Below are 23,194 nucleotides of genomic sequence, written 5' to 3' on the forward strand. Positions count from 1 at the left end.
TGTCCTTGAGTGGCTTAGGTATATGGCACCAGCTGCTGTCGTGTTGGGTGATAACAGGGCCTGGAGAGGCTGGCTGAATCTCCAGCAAAGCAGTGTGAGAAGGGCCAGCCCAGCTTGAGGGTTAGAGGACACAGTGGTTCCCAGAAGCCCCCCAGACTGCACCCCGGGGATGACAATCCATCACACCCTAGATTACACATATCTCAGCAGGTCTGTCACATCCTATCCCCTCCCTTTCTCCACCCTAGATATTTCCTGCCTCCCACCACCTCCAGCAGCTCCTCTCTCCTTTACTCCTCTTCCTCCAAGCAGAACCCATCACCAGCTCCCTGATAATCCCTTACCTGAGCCAGCTCCATTGCAGCCATTTCCTTCCCCCTGGGTGGGTCTGGAGTGAAACCTGGATGTTATTCTGTAGCCTGCCAGGGCGAGAAGGGCAACGTGAGAGAATTCAGATGGGGTTTTTGGCCATTCCACATGCCGATTCCCCCCAGGATTTTCCCCTGCTAATGGACATTCTAGGTTCTGCCACACTGTGAAGCAGAGTGACCTTATTCCAGTACAGGCCTAGCTCCCTCCCACCAGGGTGTAACCCTCTGAGACATGCTGAAAACCTCCTAGTAACAGAGTCTCTCTGTTACCCTTATCAAGTTTGCGGACGATACCAAGCTGGAAGGGTTGCAAGTGCTTTGGAAAATAATCCGGACAAACTGGAGAAATGGTCTGAAGTAGATAAGATGAAATTCAATAAGGACAAATGCAAAGTACTCCACTTAGGAAGGAACAATCAGTTGCACACATACAAAATGGGAAATGACTGCCTAGGAAGGAGTACTGCGGAAAGGGATCTGGGGGTCATAGTGGATCACAAGCTAAATATGAGTCAACAGTGTAACACTGTTGCAAAAAAAGCAAACGTCATTCTGGGACGTATTAGCAGGAGGATTGTAAGCAAGGCACAAGAAGAAATTCTTCCGCTCTACTCCATGCTGATTAGGCCTCAACTGGAGTATTGTGTCCAGTTCTGGGTGCCACATTTCAGGAAAGACAAATTGGTGAACAAATTGGTGAAAGTCCAAAGAAGAGCAACAAAAATGATTGAAGGGCTAGAAAACATGACCTATGAGGGAAGATTGAAAAAATCAGGTTTGTTTAGTCTGGAAAAAAGAAGACTGAGAGGGGACAAGATAACAGTTTTCAAGTACATAAAAGGTTGTTACGTGGAGGGAGAAAAATTGTTCTTTTTAACCTCTGAGGATAGGACAAGAAGTAATGGGCTTAAATTGCAGCAAGGGTGGTTTAGGTTGGACATTAGGAAAAACTTCCTAACTGTCAGAGTGGTTAAGCACTGGAATAAATTGCCTAGGGAGGTTGTGGAATCTCCATCATTAGGGATATTTAAGAGCAAGATGGACAAACACCTGTCAGGGATGGTCTAGATAATACTTAGTCCTGCCTTGAGTGCAGGGGACTGGACTAGATGACCTCTCAAGGTCCCTTCCAGTTTTATGATTCTATGAACCAAAGGCCAGAGAAGAGCAGAATCAAAGGAGTCACTTTGGGGGATTCTCCCTGTCATTATCCCCAAGGCAGCTGTCTCAGGTTTACAAAGTTGTTTGATGCTCCAGCCTTTATACAGTCTCTCCTGCAAGTGCCCCCTTTCATGGGCTGGGCCTAGTTTTAGCTTTTGGCAAGTGTGACCCCGGGGGCTCAGAGATTGGGCCTTCTTGCCTCAGCACACCTTGTTTCTTTCTGTGGCTCCCCAGTGAGTCCAAATGGGTAGATACTCCTGATAGAGACTGTGAACATAAGAACGGCCCACTGCGGCAGACCAACGGTCCATCTAGCTCAGTGGCCAATGCCAGGTGCTTCAGAGATTAACAGAACAGGTAATCATCAAGTGATCCATCCCGTCACCCATTCCCAGCTTCTGGCAAACAGAGGCTAGAGACACCATCCCTGCCCATCCTGCCTGTGACACTCGCAGATGAGGTGTTAGCTCTTGCAGAAGCCCCCAGGTCTTAATTGAACATGGACAAACGCATAGCTGGAATCAGTCTGGCTCACCTGTGTTAGGATTGTTAAAACAGGTATTAGAATTATAAGAATGTGTTTAGACTTTATTGAATGGGGGGAGGGTTAGCTCAGTGGTTTGAGCATTAGCCTGCTAAACCCAGGGTTGAGAGTTCAATCCTTGAGGGGGCCACTTAGGGATCTGGGGCAAAATCAGTACTTGGTCCTGCTAGTGAAGGCAGGGGGCTGGACTCAATGACCTTTCAAGGTCTCTTCAAGTTCTAGGAGATAAGATAACGCCATTTAAAAAAAAAAAATTCTTGTGAGTTGCTGCCTGGGTTATATCTGACTAGCTGCATTGTGAGCCTCTGTGGTTCTGTAAATCACCAGACAGGAGAGACACTTTACCTAGGTGAAGTGCTGATTGGCAACAGAATGCATTATACCCTGCCTGGCAGGAAAGGTCCATCAACACCAGATAGACTATTATGGGTGTAGTAAGATGAGTCCCTGAGACATAAACCCTTGGTATCAGAGGCCCAGTATGAAGCCTGAACTGGATTAATGGTCAAGACATTGTGAACATAAAGCACAGTTAGGCTGTGAACCAGAGGCAGGCCCTGCTCACAGAAGTTGGCAAGAGCGTATACACATGTACTAATAAGATGAACGTATACCAGGACGGCACCCACACAGATAACAAGGAACAGGCAGACCCAGTCTAAAGACAGTATAAAAGGACAATATGACGGATAGACAATATGATGAATAGACTTATTTGTTCGAACCAATCTGCACCATGAGAAAGGCAACATCGTAATACATAGAGGGGCTGTACCTCAGTGCGTTCAACGATGTGAAACCTGTTTGTCCCTGTGTATAAGAATGCATCCCAGAGTGGATGTCTTTGTCTCCCCTAGGGGGCAGTGGAGAGTCCAGCCACTAACTGAGCGGGTCCATTGTCAGGGGCACATATTCATAGTACGTCCTGTCGAGTCTGCGGGAAACTATTACTGTGCTTCGTTTGACAATAAACCTGGCCGGGTGCCTTCGTACCTTATCGGAGTCTGTGGTCACTGGGGGTTCTCCAGGGTCTGCTGTGTCAGCGATCGTCAGAGCCAGGGCAGCACACAGAGGGAACACACGCACGCAGCCGACTGATATCAACATTGAACAGAGCAGAGCACCACCACACTGGTAGCATCTGACGGCACTGGTGACCCCGACCGCTGATCTGGTGAATAAGCGAGCTGTCCGCTGTAGAAATTGCGATCTAACATGACAGAAAACCATGAGCTAGGGAACCCCCTTAACCCCTCCCTGCAAATCCCCACAGAGTTTAAAAAATATAATGGGGAAGAAACATGTAATGTAATCTGTAAAGGGGCAGAGACTGTAGCCTTAAAATGTAAAATATTGCAAACCATGGCTGATAAGTGGTTAAAACAGCACGACACAAAATTGGCAGGGCAAGTATCAGTAACAAAGAAAGAGTTAAAAGACTCAAAAGAAGCTACACAGCCCTGGGACAACCCCTTGCAGGGTGGGGAGCAGCCCAGAGACAACCAGCATGGAAACAGAATAAAACATTGGAAACAGCTGCAAGGAACCTACAAAAAATACATGTGCCATCCCCTGTTATAAATATTTGTGGTCAACAGCAGGCTTCAGGTAGCTCCCTGTGCCTGAAGAATGGGGACAGAAATGGAAAAAGGTGGCCCTAGCAAAATTAAAAGATTAAACTGGGTCCACTGCAGTGCAACCACCACCTTATGATAAAAGCCAGGTTCTGGTAAAACCTAGACTGGTGCCTGTCAGAACAGGACAAGTAAGTGCCCAGATGGAAAAAGTAGCACACAATACTTTCACTGAATTGGTAAATCGAATGAAGAAAAAAATGGAACAGTTCACAGAGCACATTAGGAGACAGGAACAGTGACTCGATCGCAGGGGAGTGAATAAAAAAGAATTTCAAAGTAAAAAAATGAAATTAAGTGGGTTAAACACTTAGAATTGATGCATTAACACGTGGAGTTGCCCCAAAACAGTTAATTGCAGCAAAAAAGGGCACTCCTGCCATTCATTTGGCATGCACACAAAAGCAACGGACACTGGGGGGAACAAATTCAGGTTTTACAAGAGCAGGTAACTACCCCCACTCTCTTCTCAGAGCCAGGATAAAAACCAGGGGCACAGTTCCCAACTGTGTAGGTTCCCAACTGCTTTGACCCACGGAACCACGCTCCGCGCACATATCTAAAAATACAACCACCTTTCTCAAGTATTTTTACATACCGGTTACGCTTTTTCCGTTATATGCTTTCTCAGTTTGCTAAACTGGCTGCTGCTGCCTGTACTTTCAAATACCTTGATACAGTTAATCTCTCTTGGCTCAGGTCTCGCTACCTTCCTAGGTTGCTCTTCACCCCCGCCCCTTTCCCCTGCCTCTCCTCACTTCGGCTCTCTCTCTTTGTTTAAAAGTTAAAAGTTATAGTTTTTACAGAAACCTCCAAAAAATAAAGCAATTGAAAACAGAACAAAACAAGAAACAAAAAGAAAACAAGGTAAAAACTTTACTTTAAATACATCCAGTACATTAATTATTTTAATCCTTCAGGAATGCAACAGCTGAAATTATTCCTAATTTTCTTGAAGATAGGGTTGCCAAGCAACCGAAATGCACACTCTGCTTCTAATCCTGTTCACTCACTAATATTTGGAACATGGGCTTTTCTTATTTCCATATAGCAGAGTTTTAAAATAATGTTAAATATAAAGTAATGCAAAATTCCTTGTTACCAAATTAATACAATAAATTTGGCAAATATTAATATATTTTTATCATTTTTTGTTAAAAGTTTTCAATAAGGTAATAACTTGTTTATTCAAATGTTTAACCCTTTTAATTTTTTGTTTTTGTTTGCCTTATTTTGTATAGTTATGAATAGAATTCTGGTGCCATGTGTTTTTAATTATAAGCTTGTCCTGTATGTCGTGTGCATTGTCCAGTGTTGTATTTTGTGTGTGTCACGTGATTATTTTTTATTATTTTTATTTTGTTGCAACAAAAGTCAATTTCATACTCTTTTAAAAATATATGTATGTGTGGTACCACACTATTTTAATATTATGGTTGGGGTATAACCATCATAATATTATTCATACCATTTTTTTCCCCAAAGTTCAACAAGGTCTCAGTTATAAATATATGTACATATATTTCTGCCTCAACAAATAATGAAATTGCAAACAAAAATAATTCTCTTTTATTAATCACACTTTTGTTTTGTTTTTTATGTTTTTTTATTTTTTTATTAAAAAAATGTAAGGGAAAACCTCAACATTAGGGTATAGATAATATTAACAAAATGTCAATTTCTTGTTTGGGTTTTTATAAACTTGTTTGCACTTTTAAATATAGTTATAAGACTGTGATAGCAAAATGTTTAAAAATAACAAATTATGCATCAAGCTAGCCAAACAATTTCAACAGGTTTCCACCTTTGTCTCCCAAACATAACAAAGCATTTGCATATATATGCATATGATATATGCATCCGAAGAAGTGGGCTGTAGTCCACGAAAGCTTATGCTCTAATAAATTTGTTAGTCTCTAAGGTGCCACAAGTACTCCTGTTCTTCTTTTTAAAGCATTTGCATGGACCTGTATTTAAAATTTATTTTGGTTTAATTTTATACACTTTTCTTTTATGTTATGTTAATGGGAAGCAGTGGTTGTTAAAGTTTGTGCTTCTAAACAGTTAACAAGAGTGAAGTTGGTGTCACAAGCAACGCAACTCTAAAAAGCTTGTTAAAACTATTTTTCTAACTCTTTTGCTGAAACAAAGAAGGGAGGGAAAGCAATACACCTTCTCATGGAAGATTGTGAGCCTCTATTTTAGCCGTTAAGCATTACATTTAGTATAAAAGATTAGTAATGCACCTCAAGTGAAAATGAATGTCTATACAACAATTGCAAAAGTATAGCTTGTGTATAAAAGACTTGTTCCCTATTACATTGTAAACACTAAATTAATCTGTGTATTAAATTTGGGTTACTAAAAACAAGAGAAATGTAAAAACAAAACAAAAACAAACTATTATATTAACTAACTTAAGAACAAAGACACCAGAAGATATCTGTATACAGCGAAGAAACCCCCAAGCATCAAGAACAGAAAAATGAAGTGCTTTATAAATAAGACACTGGTCAAATACACCTCTATCTACCATATATGGACAATTAATTTAACAATCAGCTAAAAACCACTAGATGGACCAGGATAAACTGTCATTTAATTTCAACTTGGTTACTGGGTAAAAACAACTGTATTATTGCTGTACTACTGTATTATCTTTGTACAACATTTACAATGTGCATAACTTTGCTAAACTGTTTAACCAACACACAGGTAAAAAAATCAACAAATGAATGGCAACAAACAACATGAAGGCAAGGAAAAAACAAATTGGTAAAGAAATTAAGTTACACAGTAACTACAATTGGGTAAACAAATTCCGTGTTAGTACCCGTCATAATTTGGGTTACTGACACTGCATCCTAACTAAGACACGTGTTATTCAAAACAATCTTGCTCAGTGTCTGGATACCAATACTACATCCTGACACAGCACTATTTGATAAATTGGTTACTGTCCATTCTGTAAGTTATCTAGAAAACAACATCCATAAAACCAGCTGGATCTATGTCAACCACTGATGTGTCACGGGGCAATGCATGGAACAGAGAAGCTAGCCGTTCCTGTTTCCTGCCCAGCAAAGCTTACCAGAGGGTGACAACCAGCAGTAAGGGTGACCCATAACATGAATGCACAGTACTGAGTAGTAACTAATTACAAGACATTTATATATATAAGGGCCTCATTTGTAGTGTCACTACTCCAAATTTCTGTTTTACTTCTCATATCCATAATACTGTGGAACACACTATAACAATGCCTATCTCAGTATTTCAAAACACTCAGCCTACTACTAATGATGAGACAGGTGATAACACACTCCTGTTAGGGCAATAGCAGTTTCTATCTGTGTCACCAAAGTAAAAGGGTCAGAGTTCAACACCAGACTGGAAAAACATGGTTATGCTTGGACATAAGGTGGTGTCATATGTACACAAACATACCACACATATATACCCATATACGCTACAAATATATATGCCATATCCATATTATTCATATATATTATTTGGGAGTGCCTCTAAGGCTCAATCATAATACTACATTCCTCAGTCATGGTCCTGGGCCTAAAATTCCCAGGCCACCATAAAGGACTAAAAATAATTGGATAATAAAATGTCTACCAGTCGTATGAGGGAATGTGCAGACTAAGGACAGATGGGGCATGAGTGTATGGATGGTAAAATGTGGTGACCACATAACAGTGTTTAGCCTACTGGGTTATCTTCAGTCCACGCATTATGCTTTTCTGGGATGATGGGTAAACATCCTCCCCATAAAAAGACAAAAAGTGGGGGAATGTAGTAAGATGAGGCCCTGAGACATAAACCCTTGGTATCAGAGGCCCGGTATGAGGCCTGAACTGAAGTAATGGTCAAGATATTGCTAACATAAAGCAAAGTTAGGCTGTGAGCCAGAGGTCAGGCCCTGCTCACCTGTTTGTCCCTGTGTATAAGAATGCATCCCAGAGTGGATGTCTTTGTCTCCCCTAGGGGGCAGTGGAGAGTCCCGCCACTGACTGAGCTGGTCCATTGTCAGGGGGCACATATTCGTAGTATGTCTTGTAGAGTCTGCGGGGAACTATTACTGTGCTTCGTTAGACAATAAACCTGGCCAGGTGCCTTCGTACCTTATCGGAGTCTGTGGTCACTGGGGGTTCTCTCGGGGTCTGCTGTGTCAGCAATCTGCAGGGCTGGGGCAGCACACAGAGGGAACACACGCACGCAGCCGACTGATATCAACATTGAACAGAGCAGAGCACCACACCAGTGGCGTCTGACGACAATGGGATGTTAAAGAAGACAAAAGGCTGTTGTTATGCTCTTGACTTCCCGTTAGCTGAGTTTGCAGCTCAGAGCATGTGGCAGGAAGGGAATAAAAAAATCCCACACAGAGGGAACTGATTATCTGTATGCTGCAAAGTTTCTAGGCATTAGCAAGAGATCCCCAGCTGCTTAGCCTGCGTTAGTCCTAAAGAATATGTAGAGCTTGCTTATTATAGAAGTTTCTATTACCTTTTGAAATTTAAGACTGTAACTCATCTGCATCTATATGATTACCTGCTTTAACTTTGTAAACAACTCTTGTTTCCTTTTGAATAAATCATAATACAGGTTATTACAGGACTGGCTACAAGCGTGTCTCTGTTGTGAGATTCAGTTGACCTAAGTAAGTGACTGATCCTTTGGGACTGGCAGTAACCTGAACATTGCTGTGATTCGAGGTGTAAGGCCGTGGTTCTCAACCAGGGGACTGGGGACCACGAGCAGGTTTCAGCAGGGCTGCCAAGCAAGGCCAGCATTAGACTCGCTGAGGCCCAGGGCAGAAAGCTGAAGTCCCAGTGCATGGGGCTGAAGTCTGGGGCACTGAGCCCCACCACCCTGGGCTGAAGCCAAAGCCTAAGCAATGTATGGGGCATGGGGCCCCAGGTAGTTGCCCTGCTTCCTACCCCCTAACGCCAGCCCTGGCTTTTATATGCAGAAAACCAGTTATCGTGGTCCACATGGGCCGTGGAGTTTTTATAGCATCTTGGGGAGAGGTGGGGGTGGAGGGGGCGCAGAAAGAAAAAGGTTGAGAACCCCTGGTGTAAGGGACCATCTGTCACAAAGGTGAGCTCACCTCCATAGTGAGATATATGGGATGACCCAAGGGGACTGTCTGTGATTCCATGTTAATGCTGTTACAGTGCCTGAAGCGTTTACACTGGATACTTGGTTGGTGAAATCTACATATAGACCTCACAACCAATTTGGGGTTTGTGCCTTGCTTCTTACCAGTCTGCCTGAGGCTGGTGCTCATGCCCTCGAGTCACTGAAGATGGCGTTACAGAGACTTATGGGCACAAAGCCACCAGCAGCAATTTGCAGCAATGCAGAGCAGGCTTTACAGTGACACAGTGTGGGCCAAATTCTCTATGGACTCCACCAAGCCCCAGTTTTCCTCCAGTGCACATCAGTATCCTTGCAACCTTCTAGGAGGGTCAAGGCTGCAACTCCTTCAGTGATGATGGATCTCCAGGAAAGCATCACCCGCGCCCCATGACCTGCCTTATCTCCTGAGACAGAAGTGAGTGACGGAGGGTGCACAATGGATCCTTGGGGGGAGGAGGGTGGCGGCAGGGAAAGGGATAACAAAACACACCTTTTGGGGGTCACCCCTTAGGAAGTGAAGGTGACAGGCATTGTGGTGGCAGTAAAGGGGAAGGGGAGGGAGTGGGAGCAGGAGGGAGCAGCACCCTCAAAGACAATGCTGCCAGTGAGTCACCCCAGCACATCAGGCATGGGGCTGATAAGTGGCCATTCCCTGTGCCTGGGTGCCTGTGAAGGGCTATATAAACCCCACGCTAGCATAGAAAGGGTTAAATTGCTGCTTTAGTCCGGACTGGCCCAGCCCCTGCACACCTGCAAACCATGCCAGGACTGGAGCAGGAGTTGAGTTTTGAATCAGTATTAATACCATGTTGTTTTAATAGCATTAGGGCAGGGGCGGGCAAACTTTTTGGCCTGAGGGCCGCATCAGGTTTTGGAAATTGTATGGAGGGCTGGTTAGAGGAGAGGTGTGTGGCCCATCCACCACCCCGCTTCTTGTCCCCTGACTGCCCCCCCGCTGCCCCATCAACCCCCACTCTCCTTCCTGACTGCTCCCCCAGGATCCCTGCCCCCATTCAACCCCCGTTCCCCACCCTCTGACCACCACCCCAAACTCCCCTGCCCTCTATCCACCCCCCCTCCCCGGAGCACAGGTGGCTGGCGCCACTTCAGCCGCACCGCTGGCTGGAGCCGGGCCACGCCGCCGCGACCACACAGCTCAGAGCACCGTCTCAGGCCGGGCTCTTCAGCTGCGCTGCCCCAGGAGCTCCCAAGCCCCACCGCACAGAGCCTCGCGCCGGCAGCGCAGCGTGTGCTGAGGCTGCAGGGGCAGAGGGAACAACAGGGGAGGGGCCGTAGTTTGCCCACCTCTGCATTAGGGTCTATTTGTATAATTGTTAGCAAGATTTCATTGGATATTGTGAACCAGCAGTCTTCTATTTTGAGATTACTAAATACAATCCAGCGCACCACTCCTAAAAGACTGCAAGTCCTGGCTGGTGACATGCTTCCTAGAGAGCAAACAGCTGATGAGCCTTTCGCCCTAAAAAGTGCTTTTGGGTCTTTGACATTGCTTTATCCACCCCACCAGAAAATGCTATAGGTAACCAGGTAATTACAGCAGACCTTCACTAGGTATAGTTCTACCAGCTATGTGCTAACATTCAAACGGTTCTGTTTGTTTTATCTTTCATTCAGCTTTGCAATTATTAGATCCCATTTAAAAACTAAGACTGAAATAACCAAAACAAGTTAAGAAGAGAGTGGCATCAGGCATACGTGGGGGTAAAACAATAAAGGGAAAGAACTGACTATGCAAAAAGGAACATCGCAAACTATCAGAGCCCCAGACCCTCGTCCAAGTGAATCCACCCCAGCCACGCATATCAAGCTGGGTCCCTGAAAAATCACCCATCCCATCTGGCAGGGAATGCTGCGTGTTCCAGATGGAGCTATGGGGTGTGTGTCTGCTCTGCTGACGTGCTGCTTTGGTACAGAATGCACCACGGCCACAGGGAGCAGAGACATGGACTCCTACAAAACAAAATCCCAGATACACCTCCAACACCACACACACACACCCGCCACCTCCCCACTATCTGCCATCCCCTCCCCAACCTCCACATGGCCATTCTCAGCCTATTGCTAACAGTTCCTTCCAGCCTTCAGCACTATAAATAAATAAAACATGGTGTTACAAAAGATAGATCATGCCAAGGAAATCTGTTCTCCTTCTGTGAGAAGGTAACTAATTTTTTGGACAAAGGAAATGCAGTAGCTCTCATCTATCTGGATGTCAGTAAGGCATTTGATACAGTTCCATATGGGAAACTATTCATTAAATTGGAGAAGATGGGGATTAATATGAGAACTGAAAGGTTGATAACGAATTGGTTACAGGGGAGACTACAAGGGGTCATACTGAACAGTGAGTTGTCAGGCTGGAGGGAGGTTATTAGTGGAGTTCTTCAGAGATCAGTCTTGGGACCGATCTTATTCAACATTTTTATTAAGGACCTTGGCACAAAAAGTGGGAGTGGGACACAAAGTTGGGAAGGATTGCCAACATGGAGGAGGTCAGGAATATCATCCAAGAAGATCTGCATGACCTTGAGAGCTAGAGTATTAGAAATGGGATGAAAATTAATAGTGCAAAGTTATACACTTAGGGACAAACAACAAGAATTTTTGCAATGAGCTGGGGACTTATCAGTTGGAAGTGACAGAGGAGGAGAAAGACGTGTGTGTATTGGTTGATCACAGGATAATTATGAGCTGCCAGTGTGATGCGGCCATGAAATAGGTTAATGCAGTGCTAGGATGCATCAGGCGAGGTATTTCCAGTAGACACAGGGAAAGGTTAGTATTGTTATACAAAGCACTGATGAGACCTCATCTGAAATACTGTGACCCATTCTGGTCTCCCATGTTTAAGAAGGATGAATTCAAAGTGGAACAGGTGCAGAGAAGGTCTACTAGGATGATCTGAGGAATGGAAAATCTGTCTTATGAGAGGAGACTCAAAGAGTTTGGCTTGTTTAGCCTAACCAAAAGAAGGCTGAGGGGAGACATGATTACTCTCTATACATACATCAGAAGGATAAATACCAGGGAAGGAGAGGAGGTATTTAAGTTAAGCACCAATTTTGGCACTAGAACAAATGGATACTGGCCATCAATAAGTTTTGGCTTGAAATTAGGCAAAGGTTTCTAACCATCAGAATGAAGTTTTGGAACAGTCTCCTAAGGGAATCACTGGGGGGCAAAAAACCTACCTGGCTTCAAGACTGAGCTCGATACCTTTATGGAGGAGATGGTATGATGGGACTGCCTACAATGGAATGTAGTTGATCTGCAACTGTTAGCAGCAATATCTCCAAAGGCCGGTGATGGGACACTACATGGGGAGGGCTCTGAGATACTAGAGAATTTTTTTCCAGGTGTCTGGCTGCTGGGTCTTGCCCACATGCTCAGGATCTAATTGACTGCCATATTTGGGGATGGGAAGGAATTTTGCCCAGACTCAGATTGGCAGAGACCCTGGGGTATTGGGGTTTTTTTGCCTTCCTCTGCAACATGGGGCATGGCATGGGTCATTTGCAGGTTTAAACTAGTGTAAATGGTGGATTTTTTTGTAATTTGAAGTCTTTAAATAATGATTTGAGGACTTTGTTAACTCAGCCAGTGGTAGGGGTCTATTACAGGAGTGGGTGGGTGACGTTCTGTGGCCTGCGATGTGCGGGAGGTCAGACTAGATGATCATGATGCTCCCTTCTGGCTGTAAAGTCTGAGTCTATAAACTGTGCTTTGCATTGCACAGACACTGATGGAGATCAGGGCCCCATCATGTTGCACATGGCAGTGAACCTGACTGAGATCAGCACCCCCATTGTGCTGGGCACTGCACAGACAGAGAGGGACAGTCCTTGCCCCAAAGAGATCACAATCCAAGTAGACAATGGGTAGGAGGAAAACAGAGGGGCTGTGACTTCCCCAACGTCACCAAGCAGATCAGTGACAGAGCCAGGAACAGACCCAGGTAACTCCAGAGCCCCGTCACCCGCAGCTTGGAAAGGTCCCCAGACCCCATTGTATTAACATGCAGGAAAAGGTGGTTTGTCCATAGATGCACAGGCTGTCTTGGCAGGGCAGCTCAGTTGCAGTCCCTGCACACAGCTGGGTGTGTCCCCTAGGTCAGGAGAAGTCAGTGTCCAGTCCTGTGGGGCTGTGCTCCTGGCTCATACCTCCAGCACTCACTGCTGCCCCTCTGTTACCAGTTGCACTGTTCAGCCAGCCCTAGGCCTCAGTGAGGTCACTGTCCCCCTCCCCTGATCACCACCATCCCCCACACCTTCAAACTGGGACATGGTGCACCAGCGCCAATCAGAGTGCACTAGTGTAAATTTGGTCTATACGAAAGGTTTGCACCAGTGCCTAAAACAAATGTGATATACGCCATCATGTGCCAGCAATGCCACTCTGCCATGTAAATTGGACAGTCTATATGCAAAAGAATAAATGGACACAAATCAAACGTCAAGAATTATAACATTCAAAAACCAATCGGAGAACACTTCAATCTCCCTGGACACTCAATAACAGACTTAAAAGTGGCAATTCTTCATCAAAAAACTTCAAAGACAGACTCCAACAAACAACTACAGAACTAGAGTTAATTTGCAAACTGGACACCATCAAATTAGGCCTGAATAAAGACTGGGAGTGGATGGGTCACTACAAAAACTAATTTCCACATGCTAATTTCCCCCTACTGTTACTCACACCTTCTTGTCAACTGTTTGAAATGGGCCACCCTGATCACCGCTACAAAAAGAGATTTTTTCTCTTGTTGATAATAGCTCACTTCCACTTTAATTGAATTGTCTCGTTAGAACTGACCCCTCACTTGGTAAGGCAACTCCCATCTTTTCATGTACTGTGTATATATATTCTGCCTACTGTATTTTCCACTCCATGCATCTGATGAAGTGGGTTTTAGCCCATGAAAGCTTATGCCCAAACACATTTCTTAGTCTCTAAGGTGCCACGTCTCTAAGGGCTCCTCGTTGTTTTTGCTGATACAGACTAACATGGTTACCACTCAAACACCAGTGTGGCAGAGACTTTCAGTACCCAAAACAGCAGTACGGTGGCACTAGAACTAGGATCTATTTCTAGTTCTGTCATGGACAGCCTGGGTGACCTGGGACACGTCAATGTTTCTCCTCCCAATTTTAGTCTGTTTACCCAGCTGCCCACTCCTTTCTGCAGAGCTGCTCACCACTAAAATCTGTGTGTGTCTCACCAGAGCTAAGGTAGTTCAGCTCTGGAATAGTCTTACCGGGATGGCTATGGAGTCTCTTTCCCTGGAAGTTTTTAAGAACAGGTAGGACAAACCTCTATCAGAGATAATATCTACATATACTTGGTCCTGCCTTGTCAGAGAGAGCTGGACTTGATGACACCTTGAGGTCCTATCCAGCCCTACATGTCTATGATGCTATGCAATATATACGTACAAAACACAACATACAGAATAAAACCCACCACAACATAATGTCAGGCAATTTAAAAAAAAATAAAAAAAAACCCCACACAACCTACACTCTACAGCATAAAATGACATTATACAAAGGAGAAGAAAGCAACACAATGCAAACTAACACATTCTAGGACAAAAGTACACAATGCAAAATAGCTCAACTCAAACCAACACAGCACAGGCACCAAACAAGCTGAGGCAAAACAATGCACTATAAAACTATGCAACACAACATGGTGCATTAGAGTTCCAAATGGCACCATGCAAAACAGCTCAGCATAGAACAGGACATAGCACAAAACAGAATTATTTCAGTGTGGGCATGGAAGGGATCTTGAGAGGTCGTCTACTCAAGACTCCTGTGATGAGGCAGGACCAAGTATCCCTAGACATTCCAAGACTGGCATACCTCTAACCTGGTCTTAAAAACCCCAATGAAGGAAATTCCACAACCTCCCTTGGAAGCCAATGCAATGCAAACACAGACCAAAACAACGCTATACACTCACAAGCTGGGCTTGGGGTTAAGGGGAGAGGCACGAATTCAAACAATCTGGGTTCAGTTCCCAGTTTTGACCCAAATTCTCCATGCAAACTTGAGCAAATTACTTCATCTCTTTGAGCTTCAGTTTCCCCATCTGTAAAATGGAGAGTCGCCTCCCACCATTTGCCTATTTAGCCTTTGAGCTTTTTGTGGCAAGGATGCTGTCACTGTGGGCATGTCTACACTGCAGTGAGACACCAGCGGCTGGCCTGTGCCCGCTGACTTGGGCTCACACGGCTCAGGCTCTAGGGCTGTTTAATTGTGGTGTAGATGATCCGGCTTGGGCTGCAGCCCAAGGTCTGGCATCCTCCCACCTCGCAGGGTCCTACAGCCTGGCTCCAGCCCGAGCCCAGACATCTACACTGCAATTAAACAGCCCCTTCGCCTGAGCCCTGTGAGCCTGAGTCAGATGGCATGGGCCAGCTGTGGGTTTTTAATGGCAGGGTAGAGATACCCTTGGGGCTGGTCTACACTGGGGGGGGGAGGGGATACGCAACTTCAGTTATGCGAATAGCGTAGCTGAAGTCGAAGTATCTTGGATCGAATTACCTAGGGTCCAGACGGCACGGGATCGATGGCCACGGCTCCCCCGTCTGACTGCGCTACCGCCGCTCGCTCTGGTGGAGTTCCGGAGTCGACGGTGAGCGCATTCGGGGATCGATATATCGCGTCTTAACTAATCGATTGCTACTCGCCGATACGGCGGGTAGTGAAGAAGTACCCTCGGTCTCTGTTCAGCACCTGTCATAATGGGGACCCTGAGCTTGGTCAGTGTCTGTGCAGAGCCTTGCACAACAGGGGGCCTGATCTGACTCACGGGCTCTGCAACTCCCGGCATTACAGGATCCCTGATTTTGTTTGGGGTCCATGCAGCATCTGGCAAAATATGGGGGCAGGATCTCTGTCAGGGTCTGTGCAGTACCCAATACAGTGGGGTGTGATCTTGGTTGGGGTCAGTGCAGTGCCAGGCCTAACGGGGATACAGATCTCAGTCGAGGTCTCTGAAGTGCCCAGCACAATGGAGGCAGCAATCTGGTTCGCACTCGTGCGCTGCCTGGCACAAGGGGGGCCATGATCTCAGTCCAGGTCTCAGTTTTTCCTGGCACAATGTGGAGCCTGATGTCAGTTGCGGTCTCTACAGTGCCCAGCACAACAAGGGCACAGATCTCTGTTGGGGTCTCTGCAGTTCCTGGCACAACGAGTTCCCCAAACTCGGTCAGGGTTTGTGCAGTGTCCGGCACACTGGGGAACCTGATCTCAGGCAGGACCTGTGACACGCTCAGTACAATAAGAACCCTGATCTCAATCAGACACCTGGAAAGAAAAGCAGAAAGATTTTCAAGAATTTCAGTATTTCAGAACTGAGGAGAAAATGGGGCACAAACTAAATATTTGCCAATAGAAGAGAGAAGCACCGATACCTGGGGAGATTTTATGTCACCATTCAACAGTTCAAGAGAAAAGAGGGGAAATTTGAGGGGATTATACAGCGATATTCAATCAACAACAGAATGGGATGGATTCTTCTTGCCTCACATTCACATGGCCAGCAGGCAGCCCTGGGGATGTCCCTTTCCCAGGGGAAAGGAGTGGGGCTGGAATCAGAAGGTCACTGGCTCTGGGGTCTGGAAATATGACTAGCAGGTGGTGCCTGGGGGGGAGGGGCTGCTGGGTTGAGCGGGGTGCGGGAGGGGGAAGTAGCTAGGACTGGGATACCTGGGGCTGGGCTGTCTCCATGAGGGACGCTTGCTCCTCCCTTTCCTTCCTGGGCCTTTCCATGCCCTGTTGCCAGCAGAGAGTGGCCCCCCGGCCCAGAGGTATCCCTGTCTCAGGGCTCTCCCAGCCTCTGCCCATTAACCCTCTTCCCAGTTCAGAAATCACTCAGGGGAACCATTTCCCACCTAAATAAGGACAAATCACTGCAGGTAAAAATGGGGGGATGGGACGCCAAAAACCTGAGATTTGAACTGGATATTGGCGAAGTGGAGAGAAAATGGGGAACAATCGGGGGAGGGATTTGAGGGAACGGGGTATCACCATGGATGTTGCTCGTTGCTCTCTTTAGAGAAAGGGGGCAGGGCTGGAGAGGATGGGGGGGTCCGCACGGGAGGGGGCAGCGGTAAATCCGAGGGGATTTCAGCCCCCCCCCCTTTCTCACCCCGCTCCTCGGGGGTCACCTGCTCTTCTCCTCCCCACCCCGGCCATGTCCAGGCTGCACAGACATTTTCCATCCGCCCCTTTCCCAGGTCTCCCCTCCGCCTGGCCACCCCCGCCCAGCCCCACGCAGTGACCCCAGTGGGGGCCGGTTCCCTCTCCCCGGACCCCCCCGTGGGGCCCCAGGGCAGAGCCTGGCCGGGCCGGGGGCGTTGGGCTCCTGCGGGGACAGCAGCTCCGAGCCCCCCGCGGGCGCTGCCCCAGGGAGCAGATCCCGGCGCTGCGAGATGCCGGGTCCCCCCCACGGACACTGGGGCAGAGTCACCGCCCGGCCCCGCCCCCGGGGCTCGCTCCGGTACCTGGAGGCTGCAGCGCCGCAGCGGGGCGGGCAGAGCCCGGGGCGGCCCCAGCGGGAGCAGGGCGCGGGCCGGGCACGGGGGGGTTAATGGGTCTCCCCGGCACAGACCCTCCTGCTCCGCCCGGCCCCGCAGCGCCAGGGAGTAGCAGCGGGTGAGCGCTGCCTCTGCGCATGCGGGACACCCCATCTGCGCATGCCCAGAGCTTGAACGGCACAAAACTCTTCTGCGGCTCCCGGAGACGCTCCAACGGCCCCGCGCGAGCCAGGCAGAGGCGCAGCGCCCCACGCGCGTTCGCAGCCCGGCTTGTCCTCCGCAGTGCCCAACGTCACTTCTGCTCCGGAGAGACTCAGGAACTACATCTCCCAGCCTGCCCCGGGGGTGCTTCCGCCTTCTGCAGCTCAGGTAAGGGAGGGTTTCAGCAGCTGTTACTACGCATGCTCAGTGCAAGCCCCAGCGGCATTTGCCATAGGGGCTGGAGTAGCTGGGGGCGGGGCCGGGAGGCAGAAGCCGGGAGAACAAAGCCCAGAGCCCGGGGGCGGGGCAGCTCTGGGGGCGGGATAGCTCTTGGGGGCGGGGCTCTGGCACGGACTGGGGGCGGGGCAGCTCCTGGGGGCGGGGCTCTGGCACGGACCAGGGGCGGGGCAGCTCCTGGGGGTGGGGCTCTGGCACGGACCGGGGGCGGGGCAGCTCCTGGGGGCGGGGCTCTGGCACGGATCAGACGCTGCTGCTGCTTCCGTGTGATCCGGGGCCCGGGCTGAGCAGCTGCTGCTCCACGGGGTCTGTGCGGGGGGAGCCCGGCATTAACCCCCCCGTGCCCGGCCGGGGGGGCTTTCTCCAGCTGGGACCCGCCCCCTGGGCAGCCCCGGGCCGGAGGCTGCAGGTGATTAACAAAGGGCTCGGGGGATGCTCTGGGCGCAGGGACAGGCGGGGAAGCGCCTCTGCACAAGGGGGCCCAGATCCCCCCGCCCCTGGTTGTTACCGCACCTGGGGCAGGCTCCGAGCTGCGTTCATAGCAGTGACCCTGCCCCCAGCTCCAGCCAGGGGCTGCCCCAGAGGCGCGCGGGGGCGGGGGGGTTAGGAAGGGAGGGATGAAAAATGAGCCAGAGATGGAGGGAGGGCACAGACCGTGTGAACTGGGAGAGATGGACCTGTCTCTGGGCAGGCAGGAGATCGCAGGGGGGGGTAATGACATTCTCTCTGATTTATTTCTCCTGAATTCTTCCCCTTTTTCTCTAATGATCAAATAGGGGTATCAAATCCAAGTAGATTCTCCCTCCACCCCACTCTTTTCTCTCCAATGATTGTCCATGTCTTTATTCTCCTCCTTGGATTTTGCCCCGTTTTCTAATTCTCAAAGGTCAGTTTAAAATCTCCTCAGCTCTGGGAAGTTTTCCCACCCGTTTTATCTGCAGCAAATTGTTCTTGTTTAGGTGGGAAATTGTTGCCCTGAGCCCTTCCCCAAACTGGAAGGGGATTAGTGGGCGCAGTTTATGGGGAGCCTGGAGACATGGCTGGCTCTGGGGTGGGACAGGGTGGTCATTTTCTGCCAGTAACAGGGTATGGAAAGGACACAGGTGGGGAAGGGAGAAGTGAGTGTTCTCAGTGGAGTAACCAGGCCCAGTTGCTGCCCACCCCCGCCAGCTTTCTAGTGCAGCTCCCCACAGCCTCCAGTTGCCTGTCCTCTGCCCATCCCATACTGCTGCCCCTCCCCACTGTCAGGGAGCTTTCCTGCTCCAGACCCCCTCCCTGGCCTTCTTAAAACACCTTCACAAAGGGCTTCCTGCTGCCCATGGGAATGGTGGTGGTGAAGTGGGAACCATTACTGTCTGCGTGTGTATATTGAACTTCTATAGACAATCCCATCAAACTGTCCCAATTTTCTCACGTATTAAGTATCAATAGAAAATCCCTTCTGATCTTGGTTGTTTTCTGTCATATTATCAAATATTTCTTTTTTGACCTATTTCCTCATCAGTTCTCAAAGATGGATATAAAATATCCTATGTGCAGTGCTGTAGTAACCATGGTGGTTCCAGGATATTAGAGGCTGCCCTTTGATTTATATACAAATGTTTGATGTTATTCTGCATCCCATTCCTTATTAATCCTACCATAGGATTATGAATCCTACCATTGTTAGCTTTTTTGGTGGCAGCTGTGAGAGTGGACTTTTTAATTGAGCTGTCTACATCAACATGCAGGTCCTTTTCTTGAGTTGTGTAGCCTGATCTTTGGCTTATGTATTAATTATATTGATTACTAAGAATTCCCAGTTATCATTTGAGGGTTGACAGGTTCTTGTCCCAAGATCAGGCCCAGTAATATTAAAATTACTCTATAGTTGGAAACCCCGTTGTGCACAGTTGCAACACTCACTATAGGGACCCTTTTATATTTACAATAGTTTAATAATACATTTAGCAAAGTCACAAACACTGTAACTCAGTAAGATAGAGATAATACAGAATGTACATCTGAACATCCATATACTCTCATCATCCCTTGCAGAACAACCTGAAATGTTCATCTCATCCCCATCACTTTCTTCATCATCACCTGTAGCCATCATCTTGGCACCTTCCAAGGGCTAAATCTCTCTCTTCTCCTGCACACAGGCTGGGATACAACTTTTATAATATGTTACGTTGTGCCACTCAGTCTAATTCATGTTCAGTAGGGGTTTCTTCTGTTTCTTATTTGTATTTCCTCACCCTACCAATGTTGGGGTGTCCTTCTCCTGGGTTAGTGAGACCATTAATATAACTTATCATATTTGTCGCCATGGTACTCCTGTGGTGAGGCATCAGCGGATGTTGTATCCAAAAGCCAGCGTTAGCTCATGTTCCTGTGGTTGGCTGGTGTCATCGTGGACCAAATTCCCCCTTAGACACACTATTTCCAGTTCCCCAAAACTTAGGGATGACCCTTAGGCCGTTTTATCTGTGCCAGAGTTCATAGACCTCAAGCCTTATGCTAACTGCTGAAGCAAGAAATCTACAGGCTTGTGTCCGGTAAGATATTGACATTACTGCTACATAAAATAAATGTTAAAGCTGGATCTATGGGCTACAATTGATAGTTAATTTACCCCCCAATGTATAAGTAGCTGCAGTTTTTCTCTCCACTGTGCGTTGCTTTGCATTTAGAAAGGCAAGGTGGGTGAGGTAATATCTTTTATTGGACTCACTTCAGTTGGTCAGAGAGACAAATCTCTGAGCTACACAGAGCTCTTCTTCAGGAGAATACTCTAAAATATTGCAAACTTTTGCCTGGCTTCCTCTCTAGTTATGTGTTACTAATTTAATATTCTCTAAGATTTTTTTCACTTCTTTCTAATTATAAAACATTAACATAAAATATCCTCTGATTTTAACCTTTGCTCAAATTCTTGAATATTGATAGAAATTTTTTGCAGGTTTTCCATTTTCTTTTGATTTGTCAAGTAACAATATGAAATTCACTCAAATTCTACCTCTTTACCTACTATTGACTATCGATGTAAAATCCCTCACATTTTTCCACTTTCCTTTCTATTTTGTGAAAATTCATCAAAAATTCCTCAGATTTCCACCCTTGTCTTTTTAAGGACTGAACATTGATGTCAGGCTGTTCAGATTTTGCCTTTTTCCATTTAATTATCAAATGTCTATTAAAAAGCATCTCAGGTTTGGAGATGTTACCATGTTTAGTTGCAGCAACTTCTCCTGTTTTGGAGGGAATTTGTTGTCTTGAATCATTCATCATCCTGCCAATTACAGGGTTTGAAATGATCAGCTTTCCCCTCTCATTTGAGACTCTCATTTCTCTCCCCCTTTATCTCCATTAAAATGTTTGCTGATGAAAGTGCCCCATATTTAATACACATCAAAGCCAGAGGTCTCCCTCTGTTTGGGGGAAGGGTGTCTCCATGGGCAGCTGGTGATCCGGCCATTGTGGGAGGTTCTCCTTCTTCAGCCTTTCCCCGGAGCCCAGAGCACCCACACCATGGGCCCTGGTGTGCTGGGTAACTGTGCTCCCGGCCCCGGTACGCCAGGTGGCAGTGCTCCCTGTGTGCCGGGGGTCTCTGGGCGGCCAGGTGGGGTGGCTACCCCGGGGCGCCAGGCGATGCGGCCCCAGCATCAGGTGCCCTGACTCCCTGCAGGAGGCAGGCCAGCCAGCCCAGGCCAGCCAAGGCAGAACGCTCTGGGAAGGGAACCAGAGGGGGCCTGGCCTGGGGATGGCGTGTGGGCGGGGCCATGCTAGGCTGTTTGGGAAGGCACAGCCTACCCTTGCCTAGGATACCTGCTGCCCATGGGTGTCTCTAATCTGCTCATAGGACAATTGGCTGGACCCTTTTCTTTTCTTCAGTGGGCACAGGAAGGGGGCTTACTCTGTGACTGGCTCCTTGCTGCCCAGGCTGTACCCAGAGTGGTTGAGAATCTCCATGCTACTGTATTAGCCCCTCACTTTCCCCTCACTACATTCACCAGCAGTATCCCAAACCCCCATGATGAATGGTCTCCATGAGGGGTTGCTTCGCCCAGTGCTGAGATGTCATCTCTGGGATGGGTCCCTATTGGCCATTATCTGCCAGTCACCGGGCACGGAAATTTCTTAAAAATTTTGGCTCCTCCATGCCGTCCATTCTCCTGTTTAAAGAAGCATCTCCCAGGGCTGCCATCATCTGTGTGAATGGCTGGCAGGGGCTGCTGATAACTTTCTATCCATTTATCAATTACTGATACACCTCTACCCCGATATAACGCTGTCCTCGGGAGCCAAAAAATCTTACCGCATTATAGGTGAAACCACGTTATATCGAACTTGCCCTTTTATCCACTGGAGTGTGCAGCCCCGCCCACCCGGAGCACTGCTTTACCGCGTTCTATCCAAATTCGTGTTGTATCAGGTTGTGATATATTGTGGTAGAGGTGTATGAAATCATGACAGGCTTTGCTTCTCTCCCCGTTTTCAGAACTGCTGGAACTTCAGGTTTTGGAGGGAAAACTGTTGCTATGAATCCTTCTCAGAAGAGAAGGGGCAGAGGGGGTGAGGGAGGAGGAAAGGACTCTGGCCTCCTTCCGAGCAATGTTTCTGGTCTCACTGAGACTAGTGTTACTCGAGAGACACTTCAAGGAAGAACATGAAGTGACTCCAGATTAACATGGGGACAAATAAAATCAGGACATGTCCCTGTGGGGAGGGGGTTTCAGTTGTTGCTAAAGGGGAGGGGGGAAGCCCTCAGTCTCTGTCTGACTGTGTGTGTGTGTCTCTCTCTCTCAGGATATTGGGGTTGAGCTTCCTGGGTCAGACGCTGCTGCCTGCATTGTGATCTGGGAGCCCAGACTGAGCAGCTGCTGCTCCCCTGGTGGGGTCTGGGCTTGGGATTGACTTGGAGTGAAGCTTCCCCTGTGCCCAGGCAAGGTGAGGACTTTCTCCAGCTGTAATTAGCTCCATGGGCCAGCCCTAGGCTCTGCCCACACCAACATCTGAGTCAAATACTCCAGGTGATTGATAGAGACCTCAGGGAACATGCTGGGGATGGGCATGAAACTGACTCTGCACAAATAGTCCCTCCTCACCCCACATCTCTTCTCCCCTTAGCAATTGTAGGAGACGATCCAGCCATAGGAGAGCGAACACCCAGGAATGGCTGTCTGTCCGCCAGAGGAGGAGGGACAGGAGATGGGGAAACACAAGGAGAAAAGGGAGAGACAGATTGATACGGGCAGTGGGAGAAATAATTAGGAAGAGAGATTCCCAGATCTCTAACCTGCCCCCACACACTTACTGCAGCATCCCTGGACAGATTCCC

At 47.7% G+C, this 23,194-nt stretch overlaps 1 protein-coding gene across 4 annotated transcripts in view; it reads right to left on the reverse strand.

Moving 5' to 3' along the window:
* LOC128823075 (zinc finger protein 34-like) overlaps positions 1-17,772 on the reverse strand; it is a 28,802-nt gene extending 11,030 nt beyond the window's left edge. Inside the window, exons 1-4 of one of the 4 annotated variants that reach the window (XM_054005152.1) lie at positions 17,401-17,772; positions 15,437-16,201; positions 3,070-3,286; positions 345-419 (exon numbers count right to left, since the gene is read on the reverse strand). In XM_054005152.1, the coding sequence (XP_053861127.1) occupies positions 345-368 (24 nt within the window). In that variant the 5' untranslated portion in view covers positions 369-419; positions 3,070-3,286; positions 15,437-16,201; positions 17,401-17,772. The remainder of the gene's footprint in view (positions 1-344; positions 420-3,069; positions 3,287-15,436; positions 16,202-17,400) is intronic. The other 3 variants (XM_054005155.1, XM_054005153.1, XM_054005154.1) reach the window with 3 other exon arrangements.
* Positions 17,773-23,194: the final 5,422 nt, after the last annotated feature.

Source organism: Malaclemys terrapin, chromosome 15, assembly GCF_027887155.1.
Source record: "Malaclemys terrapin pileata isolate rMalTer1 chromosome 15, rMalTer1.hap1, whole genome shotgun sequence".
In the NCBI taxonomy this organism is placed as follows: Eukaryota; Metazoa; Chordata; order Testudines; family Emydidae; genus Malaclemys; species Malaclemys terrapin.